The sequence below is a fragment of the Juglans microcarpa x Juglans regia genome, chromosome 4S (assembly GCF_004785595.1).
Source record: "Juglans microcarpa x Juglans regia isolate MS1-56 chromosome 4S, Jm3101_v1.0, whole genome shotgun sequence".
In the NCBI taxonomy this organism is placed as follows: Eukaryota; Viridiplantae; Streptophyta; class Magnoliopsida; order Fagales; family Juglandaceae; genus Juglans; species Juglans microcarpa x Juglans regia.
This window is the reverse complement of record NC_054601.1, coordinates 4054672-4076539: the sequence shown is the minus strand read 5'-3', so window position 1 is coordinate 4076539 and position 21868 is coordinate 4054672. Positions and strand designations below refer to the sequence as shown.

Sequence of the window (21868 nt, the reverse complement as noted above, 5' to 3'; positions counted from 1 at the left end):
TCGAGCCAGTCCAATCAAACGTACGAGATTTTAAATGGCGAGTAAAGAAAATTACTCGATTTGAATCATTAAGAATATTAATGCATGTACATATATAAAATCATCTCTTTTAAATATTTATTTTATCATTCAAATAAAATTTTTTTATTGATTTATGCATATTTTAAACAAAATAATAATAAAATATTATTATTTTATTATTATTAATTTTTTGTTAAAATCAATTTTTTTATATATATTTTGTAATTAGCATCCACTATATACATTTGATATTAATAATACAACTGTAATAATAAAAAATATAATTTTTTTATATATTATATTAAAAATATAATAAAATGAAAAAATATATATAATATATTATAATAATAAAATGAATGTACAAGTGAAGATTTGTTGTGTTGTTGAAGGATGGAGAAAAGTAAAAGATTGTAAGAGAGAGTGGGAAGAGAGATAAATAATGATTAAAATATAATTTGTAGGGTGAATAGTAGATATCTAAATTTGGATAAGAATTGTTCATAAATAGTTAAATATTTAGATATGAATAAATCAATATGAAAGATTTTAGGATCATATTATATAAATATAACTTTGTATATACATATGTATAGACCAATATTAATACTTAAGGGATTCATTTTGTTTTGTTTGGCAAGTAAAAACTCTCCCCTAAAAAGATTATCAAGCCTTCAAATATTTGTGTAAATTATATACGCGTGCAAACGTTATATTTTGAAATAGAAAAATTCTTTTCATCAGTGACTATTTATTAATTATAAAAAATTATATAATCACATTATAAAAAATAATCTCACACTTTATAAAAAATTAAAAATATGAGGTGTGAAAATTAATAATAATTGATGTATAATATTTCATTTTAAAATATTATATTTATCGAGGTGGCTAGATGTTGAAGTTTCGTATTGATAATATCGAGGTGGCTCCCAAAACTTTCAATTGTCATCACGATGGGAGTGGACAATTAAGCTTTTATTGACCTGTAAATATCAATTGGTCCAAGTCTACTAGTAAGGCCTCCGAGACAGGATAGACTACTCTACAACTTTAAATAATATTACATATAAGTGATCATCCTTTATTAATTAATTCGCGAGCTAATTAATTAATAAGGTTCGCTGCAATTAAAGTATTTTCCAGTATTAGTTGCCAAATAAAAGGTTTCTTTCACCATTTATGCTTTAAAAAATAAACGACAAAAGAAAATATTTGGCCATTGGCATGTACTAAATGTGCCAAAAAAATTTTTTTACGTCCATTAATTTCCGCCGCTAGGGGATGGTAATAATGCGTTTCAAAGCTATCTATTGCATCGCTTCATAATTGCCTGCAAATAGTCGCCACAACTAGTAGGATGTTCTGCCGCAAAAAGCCATCGTTGAAGTATGTGTTTATTGCGATTTTAGTGTCGCAAATAAGTATTTGCAGCGGCATAAATCGCCACCAATTATTTGCGACAACAAAATAACCGTTGCTTTGATTTTGCCAAATTTGTTTGGTAGCAAATAAGTATTTTTGGCAATATTTGTTGCTGCAAATTAGTATTAGTGACCAAAAGACTTTTTCCAACGAGTAAATATTGCCGAAATTAGTTTGTTACAAAATAAAAGAAGTAGTATTGAAACAAAATATATTAAAAAAATCAAGCATCTTATATTATATTACAATCCATAAAGCAATTACACAAAGTACTAGCTTTATATTCTAAGCAATTACATTATATTCTAAGTATGCAATTAGTTAGAGGATCTGATTCTTCAATCCTCAAGTACTAAAGCTAAAAATCGACATGGTACTTAGAGGAAATACTAGAATTTCTCAACTTGCAGCTGTAAACCTGTAAACTATAAATCAAGGAAAGATCAGTTTCCATAACATGGAGAATAAGTATAATTTGCATGATGTAGAGACATTGTTCTGGATTAGTATGGCATTCTGTGCAAACTTCAGAGTGGTTAGTTTTTCATTTGCAGAGTTGCAGGGACATAGAAACCTATGTTGACAAATACCAAATTACCATAGACATTAAATAAAATGCCTAAAACTCAAGGATAGACCAAAGCACTTCAAAAACAAGTTAAAACAAAAAACATAATAACTACAATTCTAACAAACCCATCTTCATGGACAAGTGATTTTATTTTCTCATTTACAATTAATCCATGCATAAGTGATTTTATTTTCTCAAATTTTTCTTCAAAGTCATACTTCTTACTTCTTAGTTTTGTGCAAAATATTCATTCTAAAAACTCAACTAAATAATTAAAAAAAAAAAAACTAAAATGAATCCAACTCTTGTTCTTGCAATTATTGGGTTGCATTATCTTGCCCTTGTATGACTTGTGTTGTCCAGGTATCAAGTCTTCTCCGCAATCATCTAAGAAAACCTAGTCCTATTGGTCACACAAAGCCTACTTACCCGTGCTCCACTTTGCTATCCACTTCTAGTTCATTTATACGTTTTTTATAAACACAAATTTCTACAATATAAAGCACATGAAATGTTACTAGGAATTAGCCAAGACGACTATAGGATCAAAATATCATGTGGAAACAGAGAGAGATCACAAACCCTAGAGTATCAATACTCTCCCTGTCCTTTGCACGAATCCTTAATTTCATATACAATCCATAGAGAGATATAAATGAAATAGAAAAATTGATACCTGATTGTGAACCATCTTCGAGAAACCCATTCTGCACAATGCCCACACGAATCACCACAAATGATGCCATTTCTCGTTGATTTGAGCTTGGACGAGGAAAAGAAAAACTTTAGATGCAAAAAATGGTTTTTCTTGTAATGACATTTGTTATGTTTATGGTCCCAACTTTGTTTTATTTAAAAAATAGATTAACAGTACCTGTAAGGAACAAAATAAGAAGGAGAAGAATACTAAGATGCAGAGAGCATGATGCAAGAAAGGGCTGGAAAAAATGTACTATGCATTACAGAGAATTGAATGAAATGGAAGGCATAAGAAGTGGCCTTATATGCACATCCTATTTTGACATCCTAACAGAAAGAATCTTCCTAAAACAGAATACAGCTCATTGAGGAAATATTTACTAAGGACTATGAAAAATTAAATATACAGATGGAATCTAAATTCATCATTTTCCACTTCTGTATGTTATATCTAAGTGACTTGTAATGGTTGTGAGAGGTAGACAACTTGTAGCTTGACTTTGGCCTTCATGTGTAATAGAGTCTGAGAATGAGGAATATTTTTTCCTGTATTTCATTTACAGATAACTAGATATTTATACAAGAGGGAGAGAATGAAAAACGGTTACATAACAGCAGAGACTTTCTCTGCGGTACTTTCTAGAGTATTCTTATTTTCTATACAATTATCATCTAGCTTAATACGCCCCCTCGAGTCTAAATGGGTATCTAACACATTGAGACTCGACCGAAATTGAAAAAATTTGTCAGAAACTAAAGGCTTAGTAAAAACATCCACAATTTGATCTTTAGAACTAATGAAAGAAATAGTCAGACTCTTAGCAGCAACCCGATCTCTGATGAAGTGAAAATCAACTTCCATGTGCTTTGTTCTTGAGTGATACACAGGGTTTGCAGCCAAGTAAGTTGCTCCAATATTGTCACACCATAATATTGTCACACCATTATATTGGAGCCTTCAATAAGTGAAGACCAAGTTCAGAAATTAAGGTTTGGACCCAGATGACTTCGGCAGCGGAAGAAGCAAGAGCCTTGTACGCTGCTTCTGTGCTGGAATGTGCTACAGTATGCTGCTTTTTCGAGCTCCATGAGATCATATTTCTGCTAAGGAAGATACTATAGCCACTAGTGGAACGACGGTCGTCTGGACAACCCACCCAATCAGCATTAGAGTATGCTTGCAACTGAAAAAAGGAACTTGAAGAGAAGAAAAGGCCAAGATTAATTCTATGCTTGAGATACCTCAGGATGCGTTTTACTACAGTCCAGTGAGGCATTTTCGGGTTGTGCATAAACTGGCACACCTTATTAACCGAGAAAGAAATATCTAGCCTAGTTAATGATAAATACTGCAAAGCACCAACAATACTACGATATTGATGAGGGTCACCAACATCAGGAGAATCAAGAATGGACAACTTGAGAGAAGCTACCATAGGCGACGTTACTGGCTTAGCATGTATCATCTGACTTTGGATCAACAGATCCTTTATGTACTTCCGTTGAGAGAGCAAAACACCAGTGGGTAAATACTCAAGCTCTACTCCAAGAAAAAAAGACAATTTCCCAAGGTCTTTAACGGGAAAAGCAACACCCAAATCAGCAATTAATTTATTTGTAGTAGAGGTATGTGAAGAAGTAATGACGATATCATCTACATATACAAGGAGATAAATATGGATATCACCTTGATTGTAAATGAAGAGCGACGAATCAGCCTTGGATGAGTGAAAACCGTATCCAACAAGCCACGAACTCAGCTGAGCATGCCATGCCCTGGGCGCTTGCTTGAGTCCATAAATTGCTTTGTGCAATTTACAGACATAGGTGGGATGACCTGCATCAATGAAGCCCTGAGGTTGTTGCATGTACACGGTATCAGTAAGAGGGTCATGCAAAAAGGCATTCTGTATATCAATCTGTCTCAAAGTCCATCCATGAGAAATGGCAAGGGCAACAATCAGACGAATGGTGGGCATCTTGACCACTGGGCTGAATGTTTCATCATAATCGATGTCATGCTGCTGATGGTACCCCTTGGCAACCAAGTGTGCCTTCCTTCGTTCAATGACCCATCTGCGCGCAACTTAGTCTTGTAAATCCAGCGACACCCAAACATATCTTCAGCTGAATCTGGCGGCACAAGACTCCAGGTAGAGTTGTGAGTGAGAGCAAGAAACTCCTGTGACATGGCATGTTGCCATTCGAGGCATTTTGAAGCAACAGAAAAGCTTGATGGGGCATCGAGTACAGTGACAGTAGCAATGAAGCAATTTCGGGATGGGTATGGTATAGTGCCATTGTGAAAGGTGCGAGGATGTAAGGAATTAGTATGGGATCTAGTGATAATAGAAGACCTAGGAGGAATTAGAGGAGAGGGGTCAGGTGCGTGATGGGTAGGAGATGAACTGAGAGTAGGCGACTGAGAAGAGACAGAGGGATTAGAAAAGGGGGAGGGGTCGTGAGGTTGAGGATGAACTTTGTGAGATTGTAGGTGGGCCTGGGCCTGGGCCAAGAATTGATGGAGTAAGGAGTGGAAGAGGGGCTACGAAAATGGGAGGAGTTGGAGTGGAATTGTTGGGCTTGGATTGCACTTGAGAAAAGGAAAAATAATCTTCATCAAATAGGACGTCCCTAGAGATATAAGTCCGATTTGTTTTAAGGTCAAGGCAGCGGTAGCCCTTGTGGTTTGGGCTATAGCCCAAAAACAGACATGAGGTGGACCTGAATTGGAGTTTATGATTGTTGTATGGTCTCAAGTTGGGCCAACACTCACACCCGAAAACCTTCAAAAAATTATAATCAGGAGGACGATTATGGACAAGAAAGTAAGGGTTTTTTTTATTAAGAGTTGGAGTTGGTAACAGATTGATTAGATAGACTGCAGTCTCAAAGGCTTCGGCCCAAAAAGTTAATGGAAGTGAGACGTGGGCCAAGAGGGCAAGCCCGGTTTCTACAATATGTCTATGTTTGCATTCAATGAGACCATTTTGCTGATGTGTATGAAGGCAAGAGAGACGATGAGTAATTCCAAATTTTTTACATAATGAAGTGAGAGGTATAAATTCCCCTCCTCCATCCGTTTGCAATGTGATTAATTTAGAATTAAACAGTCGCTCAATGTAAGGCAAGAATGTGGTAAAAATATTAAGAACATCTGATTTAAATTTGATAGGAAAAATCCAAGTAAATCGGGTATACGCATCAACAAAAGACAAATAATACTTAAAACCATTTCTAGAGACATAAAGAGCTAGACCCCAAAGGTCAGCAACAAGTAATTGTAAGGGCTTTGTATAATGGGCCTGACTAGGACTAAATGATAATTGATGATTCTTGGCACGGGGACAATCTAAGCAAGTGAAGGAAGACTCAGTGGGAAGAAACTTCAAATGGTTGTTGCGCAGAACATGAGAAACTAATTTAAGTGATGGATGGCCCAATCTGTGATGCCAGTTGGTTATGGAGGTGCGTTCGTCGAGCTGAACAGAAGGAGAAATGGAAGATGGTGACATCGATGGAAAAACATAGAGGCCGTTACGACTAGGTCCGGTGAGGAGGGTCTTCCCGCTCTGTTTGTCCTTCACAGAGAAGTGAGAAGCATGAAATTCAAAGAAGCAATGGTTGTCAACACAGAATTTGCATTCAGACACAAGATTTTTAGTTATGGAAGGAACGTGTAATAAATCATGAAGAAGAAAAGAAGAGTTATGAGAAGAGAAGGAAGAGTCACCGAGATGCTGTATTGGTAAAGTTGACCCATCACCAACCCGAATTTGCTCACTGCCATTGTACTGCTTTGAGGACAAATTGAGATTGTGAAGATCATTAGTCACATGGTGAATAGCTGCTGAATCTAGATACCATGAGTCATCAGAGAATGATCCAGACAAAGTGTAGTTTGCCGAGAAGGAAGGAGGGGCATCGAGCTTATACGAATGGTCGAAGCGATACCGACACTGTAAGGCAACGTGACCCTGTTTGTTGCACACTTGACAGGTTGGGCGAGGGAAAGCCTGTTGAGGTGCTTGAGTGTGGGAGGAAAAATTTCGTCCACCCCAAGAGAACGAGCCAGATCGCCCAAGCCCACTTCTACCCTGTCTTCCTCCACGTCCACGAGAGGGATGACTTCCAGCAGAGGTAAAATTAACCAATGGTTCAGTGCCATTTCCATTTTCATTAGCCGAGTGTGAGAGCCTGCTTTCATGGGCTAGTAGCAGTTGATACAACTCATGAGAAGAAATGGGATCAAACTGTGTTGTAATAGAAGTAATAAACGAGTCATATGAGTCACCAAGGCCAGTAACTAGATAGGTTACAAATTCCTTGTCAGGTAAAGGATTACCTGTAGCAGCTAGTGTGTCGGCAAGAGAACGCACCTTACCGAAATACTCTGTGATACTTTGAGTACCCTGGGAAAGATGGGTGAGTTGAAAGCGCACATGAAATTCCTTTGCCTGGGTCCGAGAGGTAAACATAGAAGCAAGGGTATTCCATAGCTCCAAAGAGGTATTTGATGAGAGAACATGCCCTGTAACAGAGTCTGAAAGGGATGAAAAAAGGACACTAAGCACAAGCTGATCGGTTCTTTTCCAGGTTGTATATGCTGGGTCAATGGTGGTTGTTTGGTCCGGTAGAAATCGAGGAGGAGGAGACACTCAGCCATTGACGAATCGGAAGAGGTCTTGGCCTCGTAGATAGGCGTTAATGTGCACCTTCCATACGGGATAATTTTCGGAGGTAAGTTTGGTGGTTACAATATGGGAGAAAGAGGAGATTACGGAGGTATTTGGGACAGACGAATTTGAGAGGGCCATGGATCAGAAAGAGACAGCTAGTCTTGCTGCTCTGATACCGTAACAGAGTCTGAGAATGAGGAATATTTTTCCCTGTATTTCATTTACAGATAACAAGATATTTATACAAGAGGGAGAGAATAAAAAACGGTTACATAATAGCAGAGACTTTCTCTGCAATACTTTCTAGAGTATTCTTATTTTCTGTACAATTATCATCTAGCTTAATAATGTGTATTGTGTCATAGCCCCCGTAAGATGGAGAATAGAGATTCACTATTTCCATCTGAGATAAATGCAAATGCAGAAGATAGGGAAGTAGTGCTTTTGTGAAAATATCTGCTAGTTGAGATTGAGAAGGAACATGAGAAGTGACGATGCTGCCCTCTTGAATCTTGTCTCGAATGAGGTGACAATCCAACTCAATATGTTTGGTTCTTTCGTGAAAAACAAGGTTGGCGGTGATGTGTAGAGTCGCTTGGTTGTCACAATAGAGTAAGGTAGCTTGTGGATGTTGGACCCTTAAATCAGCGGGTAAATATCTGAGCCAAGTGATTTTAGAACATGTGGTTGCCATAGAGCGATACTCAACTTCAACTGAGAAGCGAGAGACCACAGACTGTTTCTTTGTCTTCCAAGAAACAAGAAATTTTCCAAGGAAGATATAGTAACCTATGATAGAGTGATGAGCGTTAGGACATGATGCCCAATCAGAATCACAATAAGCTCTAAGTTGTAGTTGAGATGTGGATGATAGAAGATGCCTTGACCAGAAGCTGTCTTGAGATATCTGAGGACTTTGGGAGCTGTGGATAAATGTGAAGTTGTATGATGATCCATGAATTGACTCAGAAGTTGGACAACATAGCATATGTCTGGCCTTGTGATGGTGAGATACAACAAATGCTCAATGAGCCTTCTATAAGAAGTAGGACTTGGAAGAGGCTGTCCAGATTCTTTACTGAGCTTAAAATTCTGCTCAAGGGGTAATTTGAGAGGCTTACAGCCAAGAGCACCCGAGTCTGAAAGTATGTCCAAGGTATACTTTCTTTGGCATAGATGGATCCGTTTAGATGATTGTGCAACTTCTAAACCAAGAAAGTAATACAAGCAAACACCAAGGTCATTGATCTTAAAATGAGTATGCAAAAACCGTTTTAGCAAAGTAATGGAATTGGGAGAGTTACCAATCACAATAATGTCGTCAACATATACTAATAAAGTAGTGAAGGAGGCACCATCTACTTTAGTAAATAGACTATAGTTAGCTTTAGATTGTTCAAAACCAAAAGCAATGAGAGATGAAGGAAACTTAGAGTACCATTGTCTTGAAGCCTATTTAAGGCCATAAAGGCTCTTAATCAGCTTGCATGCTTGATGAGGTCCACCTGTATTGTAACCCAGAGATTTTTTCATGTAAATCTCCTCTTCTGAATCACCATGGAGAAAAATATTATGAACATCAAATTGGTGTAAAGACCTGCCTTGTACTGCTGCCACAGAAAGTAGGACTCGAACTGTCACCAACTTGGCAACTAGGGAGAAAGTCTTGGAGTAGTCTATGCCTTCTTGTTGTGTGAATCCCTTGGCAGCTAGCCTAGCTTTTAGCCTTTCAATAGACCCATCAGAATTGAACTTTATCTTGTATACATATTTGCAATCAATAGCTTCTTTAACGGGGGCAGATCAGTGATGAGCCAAGTGTGGTTTTGTTCTAAAGCTGCCAGTTCCGTTTCCATGGCTTGGCACTGGCCAGTGTGTTTTATTGCTTGTTTGTAAGTAGTTGACTCAAAAACAGTAGAAATAGAGGTTGAAAAGGCACTAAAGGATGGGCTAAAATTCTTATATGTGAGATATTTGGTTAGAGAATGAAGAGTACCAGTTGTTGCTATGGAAGACTTGGACAACAATTGAGGGGGATCATTGAGGGAAAGAATGAATAGAAAATATGGATTCATGAAATACAACATCCCTAGAAATGAAAGTTGTTTTGGTTTCAAGGCAATAAGCTTATAATCTTTAATACCAAAGGGATATCCAAGAAAAATACATATGTGACATCGAGGATCAAACTTACTTCTACCATGAGAAAGGGTGGAAGCAAAACATAGTGAGCCAAATATTTTCATAGGAGCAAAAGTTGGTGGAGAATGAAAAAAAAAACTCATATGGGGTTTTATTTTGAAGAAGTGGGCTAGGTGTTCTATTAATGAGGTAAGTGGTTGTTAAAGCACAATCATTCCAATATTCAAGTGGAAGGCCAGCTTGAAATTTTAATGCTCGAGCCACATTTAATAAATGTTGATGTTTTCTTTCGACGATGTCATTTTTTTAGGGTGGCAACATAACTTTTTTGGTGAATGATGCATTTTTTATTAAAAAAAACAGTCATTTGAAATTCACTTCCATTGTCACTTCGTAAAATTTTTATTTTGAGATCAAATTGAGTTTCAACTAGATTGAAAAAAGACTCTACGCATTTTCTGATTTCTGATTTATTTTTAAGGAGATACAGCCATGTGCTTCGAGTGAAGGCATAAACTATAGTTAAAAAGTATTTGGATTCATCATATGCAGTAGTTGAGCAAGGCTTCCAGAGGTCACAATGTATCATGTAAACCCATTAAAAATTGAAAAATTACAGTCACGTTGATAACAATCCAAAAGAGTTTTCATAGTTCCACAATTGCAAGCAGGTATTGGATCATAGATGGAAAGCTCATCCCAAAGTGTTTTGAGCTTGCCATAGTAAATACTTACAATCGTTATATTGGAGAAGGCTGGCAACGGTCTTCTTGAGCTGAAGGATGTGTGGTCCATTCTGTTTAGAGAAGCGATCCTGGAGATCAAGCCATATGTCCCAGGCATAATCAACAAACATGACACTGGATTTGATGGAGGAGCTAATGGAATTCTGAACCGAGGACACCACCATGTCGTTGCAGTGTTCCTAGAGTTCAAGAAAAGAGTCTACAAGGTCAATGGGTCGTGGAATGTCACTGGTGATAAAAACCAGTTTGTTCTTGGCGCGAAGGGTGTGGCGCATGGCTCACGACCAAGTGACGTAATTATCAGTGGTGAGCAAGTCAGTGACGAGAATAACGGCTGGGTTGTTGCCATTGTCAAGACAAAAGTGGTTGTTGGGGTCACTGAGGTTCAGATAACGGGCCATACTATTGGCACGAAAGGTGTTTGCGTTTAGGTTTGTATGAATTGAGGAAGAATCAAGGTGGGTGGGGGAAGAATCGGCAGAGTTGTCCAGCGGGTCTTCCGTGGATGGTGGCTCTCTCGCTCAGGATATCATGTAAGGAACAAAATAAGAAAGAGAAGAATGCTAAGATGCAAAGAGCATGATGCATGAAAGGGCTAGAAAAATTGTACTGTGCAGTACAGAGAATCGAATGAAATGGAATGCACAAGAAGAGGCCTCATATACACGTCCTATTCTAACATCCTAACAGAAAGAATCTTCCTAAAACAGAATACAGCTCATTGAGGAAATATTTACTAAGGACAATGAAAAATTAAATATACAGATGGAATCTAAATTCATCCTTTTCCACTTTTTTGTGTGTTATATCTAAGTGACTTGTAGTGGCTGTGAGTGGTAGACAACTTGCAGCTTGACTTTGGGCTTTCGCAGTTTGATTGTGGGCTTTCGCAGCTTGACTTTGGGCTTCATGTGTATTGTGTAATAGTACCCATCACCATATTCCATGGACTCGTCGCATATTGAGACTGGTAATTTCCCTCACGGATACGAGACTACTTCTTCTTAATCGAGTCAAAGGTTTCAAACTAGTTCTATATTAATATGTATGTTTAAATTTTTAATTATCTACAATCTTAAAACCTGTTTCTTTTTTTTTTGGAAAACAATCTTAAAACTTTAAAATGACAAACAATTAAGTAAAGTGCTTTTAAATAGCCGTCATTATAAAAAAAAAAAAAATTATTTGTGACAATTATTTATGATGAGAATGAACTAATATTAATAATAAATGATTATTTTTATAATAAATAACTGACAATAAATAAATATTTTTGTTACAAGGATGTTTGATTTTCCACGTTATTAACTAGAATGCTTGTTGCTAATTAAGGGTAATCATTTTATAATCATGCTAGCGTCAATACTAACATGAGCAAGAAAGCCTAGCTAGTGTTGTCGTGATGAAATTCCCTGACAAAACAGAAAAGAGATAGATATATATATATATATATATATATATATATATATATAATATTTAAAAAAAATAAAAAAAAAAAAGAAGAAAAGAAAATGTAGTCTTTGTACCCTCAACTTATAAAGGGATTTATAGAGTTTGCACTAGAGAAATGATAAACAAACTACCTTTTAAAAATTTTTCTACAACCTCCCAATAAAATAATATTTTTTGAAATATTTATTTTAGTTTTGATTTTGATTTAATGTATTTGAAATTTTTTAAAAAAATTATTTTATTGATAAATTGTAAATAAAGAGTAATTTAGTTGTAAGGCTATCATTGCTCTTGCACTAAACAAGACATATTGCACTCTCAAACTAGAAAATATAACATTTTTGAGATAAATAAAAAATAATAATGAACGTGTGGCAATATTGATGGTCAAGTTTTAGAGTTTTGTTACGTACAGTTACTTTTATATATTTTTTGTAGATTTCACTAATGTGATTGGCTAAAACAATTATTTTATATTAAAAAAAATGACGCCATCAATCACATTAGTAGAGTATGCAAAGAGTACATAAAAGTGACTGCACATAGAGTTTTTACAAATTTTAATAGAGTGCAAAACATCATTTTTTTGTTAATTTGAGTACAAAGTGCAAAATTCTTGATAATTTGAAAGGTATAAAAAATGTAGATGAAAAGTTTGGTTAGGATAATGCATCCTGATTGGGATCAATATGCTACTGACCACCAAATCTGAGTTTCGCAATCAATCTATTGGCGACCAAATCCTCCCAAACTCTCCAATTCAAGCCGCATATAACTGAATCTTCCATTTTAGATAATTCTAATATTTTTGGGATAACTTCATTTTATGTTAACATCTATCTTTATAAACTATTTTTTAGATTTTTAGGTTAAATTGTAGCTGCATTTATTTTGTTTTCAGATTTGAGTTTTGACTTCTATTTAATCCAGTTTTGTGGGATAATTAGGGGTCTTGATTCTTAATATTAGTTTTAGTTTTAGTCTTTGGTTTTTGAGTTTTTAGTTTTGAGTTTTAGAGAGTTTGAGTTTATTTTTTGAATTTCTTTCAAAGAGGTAGATATGGAGAAACAAAGGTGAGAGGAGCATGCTTCATCAACTAATTCCAACGAAGAACACTAGTTTTATTCTTTTAATTTCATTATAAACTAATTTTATTTTGAGTTTTGATGTAGCCTAGCATTAAATACAGTTTATATTTCAAATTATTTTATTTTCAATATTTCCATGATTGAGTGTTTATTCCTTGTTCTTAGTGTTTACAATTTTCTAACTAACTATTATTCGATCTTTTGGATTGTAATGAGACCGAAAGGTGATTTATGATTAAAACTCTAAGATTAAACACCATTAGTTAGGCGAAAGCATATATGCTTTACCATGTGATTTTCAAGAAAAATCCAACGAATTTAATGAGTTAATTAGTTAAATTCACATAAATATATGAAATTATTAATTGGAGATATTTTTAGTATTATTCGAGAGAAAATATTGAATAGTTAAGAGATTTTTATCATCAACTTTGGATAATTGGGATTCTATAAAAAGGAAGAATAAACTGTGTGGAATTTGCTAGGTGAAGTCAAATGCTCTAGATCTATTTTCATTATTTTTAAAATCTTAATTTTAATATTCTTTTCTTCAGTTTAATTTAGACAAATCATTCTTCAAATTTAGGTTTTCCAAATAGTAATTAATTTAATCAATTTCAATATTCAATAGCATAATTATTCAATGTGGGTTTGAAGTTCGTTTTCTTTAAAATATTTTACTATTTGTTATGATTATGTGCACTTGTAGAGCCCCTGACAATGATCCAGTGCGGCTATACAGTGTCGGTGCGTACATTCATGATGGTGAACAGTATTTAAATGCAAAGAAAATAAGAAGAGATGAACATACAGATTTACGTGGTTTGACACTAGGGTTATGTCCACGGGAGTTTTGGTATGGATGATTCCACTATAATAAGCTTGTTTACAGTCTCTCATAGCCTCTCATTTCTCACTGTACAATGTAGATCTACTTGCTGGAGAAAAAGATATTCTTTGTAGAGATCTCAGATTGAAGAAGAAGTCAAAGAAGAACCCAAAAGTCGGAAGCAGTCCTCACAAACCGTAGGCTCCCTATCCCTTTTATCTAGCTCTATGCTTGCGTGCCTTTCGATGGTGGTGAGGGATGTCTGTTTTGTGTGTCTGAGCCCTTCTCCCTTTTCCATTTTCTCTTGACACCTCTGTGCATCCTGACATATTCACCTATTTGTCCCTTATTGTTCCCTAATTTCACTCTCTCTTCTTTTGTCTTCTATTGATGGCTCCTTGACGGGTTGGGCCCTAAGATCCATTTTGAGCCCGTTATATTTTACCCTCTCACAATACTTATCGAGAAAATAATTAAACATAAAGACAAACATAACAAGGTTAGGAAGTTAGAATCAGAATGCAATGAAACAAGCAAACAAATAAGTATCATAAACGTAACGAAAACATTCAAAGTTAACACCCTATTAATAAGCACGACAAAATTATAAATACATCAAGAAGTTGGGACCATAAACATAGTACGTATTTTTCTATTTTATTTTGTTTTGGTTTTTCTTTACGCATTCCGGTCAAGACTAATTAATCTGTAATTGGAAAATAATATGATTGTGAAATATGTCCATCAAATGTATCCACTAATATATATATATATATATATATTTCTTAAAGATTAAAGAAGTGACTATTAATGAATTTATATATATTTTTATTTTGTTCTTAATGGTTAAGGATATTTAAAAAATACTTAAAAAAAAGAAAATAAAAATAAAAGATCTCATTTATATTAATGTACATATTTGGTGGGCACATTTGAACTTAGCACTGTCGTTTATAATATTAATTGAAGAATATAATTCGGTATATTCCATGAACGGGCCATAATGGGAGACCCCTCACGAGCACGGCAATTTGTTATCACTTCCCATTGTGGTTCACAATTTGACAAAAAAAAAAAAAAAAAAAAGAAATCAACGCAACCTCTAGTACTACTGATCTTATCCGGCCCTTTCCAATCCTAGTTGTTCTCGACATCCATAGATATAGTTGAATGAAATATAATTTATATAAATTTTAAATAGATAAATTCTATGGAGGCTTTTATAAAATTGTAGATTCTGCCTTAAAAAATATATAAAAATTAATTATTTTAATAAAATCTTTTTTCTAAAAGACGTAAACAGAATTAATCTATTTAAAACTTGTATTGAGATTACTATCAGACATATTAAGTACAGTACTGGACAAGGAGGAAAATTCCGACGACGATGATGATGTAATGTTGCGAGACTAGAAGGCATACGCCGCCCTCATGACAATGTTGCACGTTCATTTGAGACCACAAGAAATTAAGGTAGTACCAAGTGAAAGAATATAAAATTATTGTACGATGTACCTTTGAGCCGACAAGGAAGACAACAAATACGTAGAAAATTTTTTCTCATTAATGGTTATTTATTATTTTACATCTCACAACAGGTTTTTTTTAGGGCGTGGTGTATTCTCACATAACCACATATTATTTATTTATTAGTGTAGAAAAATATACCAATTTGTCTTCTTATATTACTCTATAAATTGGAGGCATTATTTCTACTTCTTTTACACCAAAGAAGTGCAAGTGTCATAGACTCATCGTGTAGTTTTTGATAGGGAAAAAAGATGGGGTTGGGTATTCGTGCTTTGATCATGGTGTCCATGACCATATGTACTCTCACGTCAGTGGCAAATGCTGCACAGGGGACGGCTACTTTCTATACTCCTCCTTATGTTCGTGAGTATATCCATTTATATGTATCTATTAATTAACATCGACACGTGTGTATGTATGTATATGTATATGTATGTATAAATATCTTATGAGTTTTTATATCATACTTTAACTATATTTTTCAGATTTTTAAAGTGGACATATTTTCGATGTAAAGAATTCTTACTTTTAAACTTTTCTTTCCAATCAATATCTATCAAGTCAATAGCGTTGAAAATATACGTATTATTTGCATCACCTTGTAAATATAATTCTTTTTATTTTTAAGCACTATCATGTTTCTTTTTTCAAACAATGTGAGATTCACTGAAATTAAGAAAAATTTAATTAGATTTCTTAATAATTCAACATAACTCAAATCCCATCCCCATCAAGTTAGAAATCTTTATTTTCGTCATGTTCTCAAATTCATCTAAATCAAATTAGTAAACTCTTGAATATGCATGAAATCAATCTAGCTAGTATGATGCATGCAAATTAACATGCTCAATTCAAATGGGGCGGGCAAATGCTATGTACTGCCCTGCTGCATGCATCAAACTCCAATTACGTGATCAGATTTAATTATAAGAACCTTTCATGAGTTTCAACAATTAATTATTATCGTTGACTACTGCAGCCTCTTCGTGCTATGGATTTCAAAACAATGGTGTCATGATAGCTGCTGCAAGCGATGCAATATGGGGGAATCGGGCAGCCTGTGGGAGAAGTTATAGAGTCAGATGCATCGGAGCAACAAATCAAGGTGTACCACAACCTTGTAAGGGTACAAGCGTTGTGGTTAAAATCGTCGATTACTGTCCACCAGGATGTCAAGGAACCATTGATCTCTCTAAAGAAGCTTTCTCTAAAATAGCTAATCCTGATGCTGGAAAAATCAGAATTGAATACACTCAGTAAGTCTCAATCCATGAAATTGCAAATTACTTTAGTACTACTTCTGTTTGTTAACATGCATTAAATATCAAAAGCATGTAATAATTAATTCGCCATTCATGTTTTTCTTTTTATTTGTGATTTTCAGGGTTTGAAGATATATTGATCAGTAAGCTGCATGCAGCTAGCTCGATCGTGATGGAGTAGTACTTTTTTTGTTTCAAGCGTACGTGACAAGTTATATATATATATATATATATATATATATATATGTATATGGTAACATTAATGTAATAAGCAACACGTTGAAACTTGTATGTATCAAATATGATGCCAAGTTGATGTTGAAATATGCATATGTATGTAAGCTTCAATGCAAAATGGGCAGGCCTTACTAGTCTTTTGCTTTCATATCGTACGTACTGCTCGGCTATAAACATATATATATACACATGATGTGATTTGTAATCGTTCGGATATATATACTAGTTATAGTGGTGGAGTAACGTGCAAGGCACATTTGCCTGCTTGGGAGGAAATAAGCTAACCATATATGTCAAAATAAAATAACACACACATCGACCATAATAATATAAATGCCAAAAAAGTCTAATATAGGTTTACAAAATAAAGCAATACACATGTAATTAAAGGAAAAAAAAAACTAACCATATATCTCCACTATACATCTCAAAATAAAGTAATATACCAAACAAAAAAAAAAAAAAAAAACCAGATGTTCGATCTTCTAAAACCAAACAAAAAAATCAGATCAATTTTATTTATATCAAGAAAAATTAATTTTATGGTAACTTGCCCTTGTGTAAAATTAAAAATCAGAAACTTAAAAAATTTATATATAGTAACATTCAAACTGTAAAGTTGCTTCAAATATGTTATTAATTTGAGGTTAATAAATAAATTATTCAATTCACAGGAAAATGAAGCAAATATTTTATTTTTTAAAATTATATATCTTAATAGATGAATAAGCAAAAATCATTATAAAACGGGAAAAAAAATTATATAAGCAACTACATATTCATACTAAAATGTAATAATTCAATTTAACATTCACAGATCTCAAAATTAAAGAAAATAAAATTCTGCCCAACATCAAAGTTTAATTTTTCAAGAGCAAATTTTTTTTCATAAAATTTTTTGAAGAATCAGTATCAATTTGCAAGGAAAAAAAAACTATTGGCCATGCATGATAAGTTTTTGACATGGGCTAATTTCGGAAACCCCATTCTGAAATGGTCCATTTTTTCATATGTAAAGCCCAAAATTTCAAAACACAAGGCCGGAAACCCCTCCCATTTCATACGACGCTGTTCCATCAAACCCTAAATGTTTATTTTGCTTCTTCTCTCCCTCTCTTTCCTGTTCTTCCCCTTCTACGCCGACACTCTCTACAATTTCTCAAAAACGTCTCTCTCTCCCCTCTGTTACCCACCACCGTTTCTCTACCTAACATGATTAACGGCAGACTTAAACAATATATATAGTTACCATTCTGTGAATCTCCACTGGGCAAAGAGGATGTAAAATTAAAAAATGAGAAACTTCAAAAATTTAGTTTCTGATTTGCCGCATCATGCCAAAAAAAAAAAAAAAAAAAAAAAGGGTAAATAAGAAACGATATTATTCTCTGTTTTTTTTTCCTCCTATAGTTTGGATTTCCCCCACGAAATCTATACTCTGAATCCCCCATGAAACCAAAAAAAGAATAAAAAAGAAGGAAAAAAAATTTTTGGTTTTGGAGAGAAGAAGAAATAGAACATGTGGAGGAAAGAGAAAACCATACTCTGGATTAGGGGTGAAAACCGACCATCTCGGTGCAGTTTGGGTCCAAAACTAAAACCACATCGACATGTTTTTCATGGGGTGATACCGACTGAAACTGGCCGATGAAGGGGGATAAAACTAGCGTAGTTTTGGCTAGTTACTGTTGATTCATCGGTGTCTCCATCGGTTTCATTTCATAATCTCATCAAAAAAATTTCACAAATCTCAGTGTCTCACAACAAATATCAGTGTGCAAATCTCACAACAAATAATAAAATGTCACAACAAAAACTAAAAAAATGAATTGTAGATGAGAGAATCGATGAGAGAGAGAGCCGAAAGGGAGATGAGAGACAAAGCTGAGAGGGAGATGAGAGATCTAAAAGGGAGATGAGAGGGCTGAGAGCCTGAGAAGTGAGAGGGAGATGAGAGGGAGATTGCATCGGAGGGAGAGAGAGAGAGAGAGAGAGAGAGAGAGAGAGAGAGAGAGAAACGACACATTGAAAATGATAGAGGGGAAAGGGGTTAGGGCTTCAACCCTAATCCCCAACGGTGTTGTTTGGTGTATTAAACCAAACGACGTCGTTTCATATATTCTTTTTCAAAACCATGGGTTTAAAACAACGTTGTTTCACTTAAGTAAGTGAAACGACTTTGTTTTATAAACGTATAATATAAATATATATGAATATAATCGGCCAGTTCAGCGGTTTGAACCAGGTTCAAGCTGGAACCAAACTGGCCAACGTCAGTTGTAGCCTATTTCTACTGCCGACCGACCGTTTCTCTGTCGGTTTTGGCAGGATTAGTACTTTGGTAGTCAGTCCAAGCCGGTTTTAACGGTTTTTGTACACCCCTACTCTGGATCCCCTACGAAACCAAAAAACGAAACCCATCTATTTTTTTACAAATATGCAAATCACACAACCAAAAAATAGCTACAACCCAATAGTTCAACACAAATCAAACACCACAAATTTGAAGATCAAAACATGCACATCATACAAGCAAAAAAAAATAGCTTCAACGAAATAAAAGGAAAGAAAACCAATATTGCAAAAAAAAACCTAAAGAGAGAAGACGCAGAGATGAAGACGAAAAGAAGAGAGAGACGTAGAGAAGAGAGAAGACGAAGACAAGAAGAAGGATAAAAAAAGTTTGGTTTCGGAGAGAAGATAGAACAGAAGATGCAGAGGAAAGAGAATATCCAGACGAAAGAGAAAATATTGAAAGAGAAAAAAAAAAGACTAAACCTGACCACTTATCCCATCAGCTGACCCTCATCTGACACACCTGCACCAAAAGACAGAAAAATCCTCACTTAAATGGACACAAAATAACACAACATAAGGTTAAAATCGACACAACACAAGAAAAACGGACTACACACGGATGAACAAAGACACTATTCATGAGCTATTTGCACTTATTATAATAGAACATATATAATATATTTATATATATATATATAATTTGTCGGCATCCTATGTGAGTTGTGAAGTGACAAAATTCTGGTATGAAATTTATATGCATGCCCTGGTTGCTAATAAAAATAATTAAAGAAATATAAGGCGTAAAAAAATAAATTTTAAATTAGAATGTATAAATTGACGTAGTTTGAAATAATATCTTTGTATCTAACCTTGTTGGCCCTCGAATGACAAAAAAAACAAATACTTCGAGCCAGCCCAATCAAACGAGATTTTAAATGGCTAGTAAAGAAAATTGCTCGATTTAAAACAGTGACAAGGGATTATTTTTGTTTTGTTAGGCAAGCAAAAACTTAATTATTACGCGTGCAAACGTTATATTTTGGGATATTATATTTATCGAGGTCGTTGGATTTTGAAGTTTCTTATTGATCAATGATCATACGGTATGATCATACCCCTACGTGCTCCCAAAACTCTCAATTGTCATAATGATGGAAGTGGACAATTAAGCTTTTATTGACCTGCAAATATCAATTGGTCCAAGTCTTCCACTAAAGCCTCCGAAAAGCATAGACTACTCTACAACTTTAATAATATTACATATAAGTGATCGTCCTTTATTAATTAATTCGCGAGCTAATTAATTAATAAGGTTCGCTGCAATTAAAGGATTTTCCAGTTCTAGGTTCTAAATAAAAGGTTTCTTTCACCATTTATGCTTTAAAAAATAAACGACAGAATAAAAAATTATGACTTTTTGCGGCACTTCAAGTCATCGCAAAAGTACTAAATGTGCCGATTTTTTTTATTTGCGTCCATTAATTATGGCTGCTAGGGTATGGTAACTTTTGCTTTATTTTCGTAAAGAGTACTCGTAATATTATTCCATGGACCAGTTGCAAATTGAGACCGGCAAGCAGTACTCTTCCCAGAAATATGAGAATTTGTTCTTAATCAAGTCAAAATTTTTATTTATTTGAAGAATAATGCTAGATACAATCATAGGATGTATAAATATTACGCAATTCATTTAAAAAAATAGTCAATCATTAAAAAAAAATGATTTTATCATGTGTCTCAAATTTATTCATATTTTTCAAAATAAGTGTGTGAGACTTGCACACAGTAAAATTGCGAATTTCATTTCTCTTATTTTAAACTAGCTTTATATATATATATATATATATATATATGTATATGCACGTTTTTTATTACAAATAATGCTAGATATACTTTTAAGATTTGTAAGTCTCGCGCACTAATTTAAAAAAAAAAAAAAAACCCAATATTAAAAAAATAATTTTTTTATGTGAACCTCAAATTTAATTAATTTTTTTAAAAAGAATGCGTGAGATTTTTATATTCTATAATTATAAATATCATTGTTTATTACTAAAATGTTTGTTGATAAGGATAATATTCTATCGTCGATCGTCATGCTAGATTGAATATTAACATTAGCAAAAAAAGCAGCATAGTCGAGGTGAAATACAATGACAACACAAAAAGAAAAATAAGAAGGAAAAAGTATATTTTATATCCTCAAACTATAAAGGGTTTTTAGAGTTTATTCTCAAAACTATCAAAACTGAAACATTATACTTTCAAACTATTGAAAACATATATTTTATACTGTAATTCAATTAGGACTGTTGGGATAAAACAAAAATAGATAACATGGCGTAATATTGATGGCCATATTTTAATGGTGGGTACAAATATGTTATATATTTTACTAATTTGAGGTGGAAAGTAGTCAAAAGTGTATGTAATAGAAAACAAAAAGAAAAGAGAGGGAGACTAGAAGAAATGGAGTACACGTCATATCGAGTTTTTATGCTTAGGTGATCTGCATCTAATACAGATAATTAAATCTTTTTTTTTTATAAGTTTAAGATTTTAAAACAAATAGTAATTTACATGGTATAAAAGTAGACATCTTAAATTCGAACCTTAATTCTATACTATAATCAATTTAATTAAATATTCTATATGTTGACTTTACTCATTGATGAAGATTCTGACCAATAAATAAGGAGTGAGTATGAAACATATAATACAAATAATTATATTTACTTCTTCTCATTTACTTAAACTTTCGAAATAAGTGATAAATGCACGGATGATAGAAAGGGAATTAAAGTTACTCTCCAAACCTCAAATTAGGCGGCTCAATTATTTCCATGGCTATGATTGAGCATGAAGGAAGTCTGAAAAGGTGTGGACTTTAGT

At 34.1% G+C, this 21868-nt stretch overlaps 1 protein-coding gene across 1 annotated transcript; it reads left to right on the top strand.

The window, feature by feature from the left end:
* Positions 1-15367: 15367 nt before the first annotated feature.
* LOC121263185 (EG45-like domain containing protein) lies at positions 15368-16454 on the top strand. The gene is made up of 2 exons (XM_041166012.1): positions 15368-15542; positions 16159-16454. The coding sequence occupies exons 1-2, from the start codon at positions 15431-15433 to the stop codon at positions 16437-16439; spliced, it is 393 nt and encodes a 130-aa protein (XP_041021946.1). The 5' UTR covers positions 15368-15430; the 3' UTR covers positions 16440-16454.
* The last annotated feature ends 5414 nt before the right edge of the window (positions 16455-21868 follow it).

Bases quoted from the DNA above. Each gene is read 5' to 3' on its own strand.
- LOC121263185 (XM_041166012.1), top strand. From the start codon at position 15,431: ATGGGGTTGGGTATTCGTGCTTTGATCATGGTGTCCATGACCATATGT. The intron at 15,543-16,158 runs GTGAGTATATCC...TGACTACTGCAG, and splicing joins CTATACTCCTCCTTATGTTC to CCTCTTCGTGCTATGGATTT.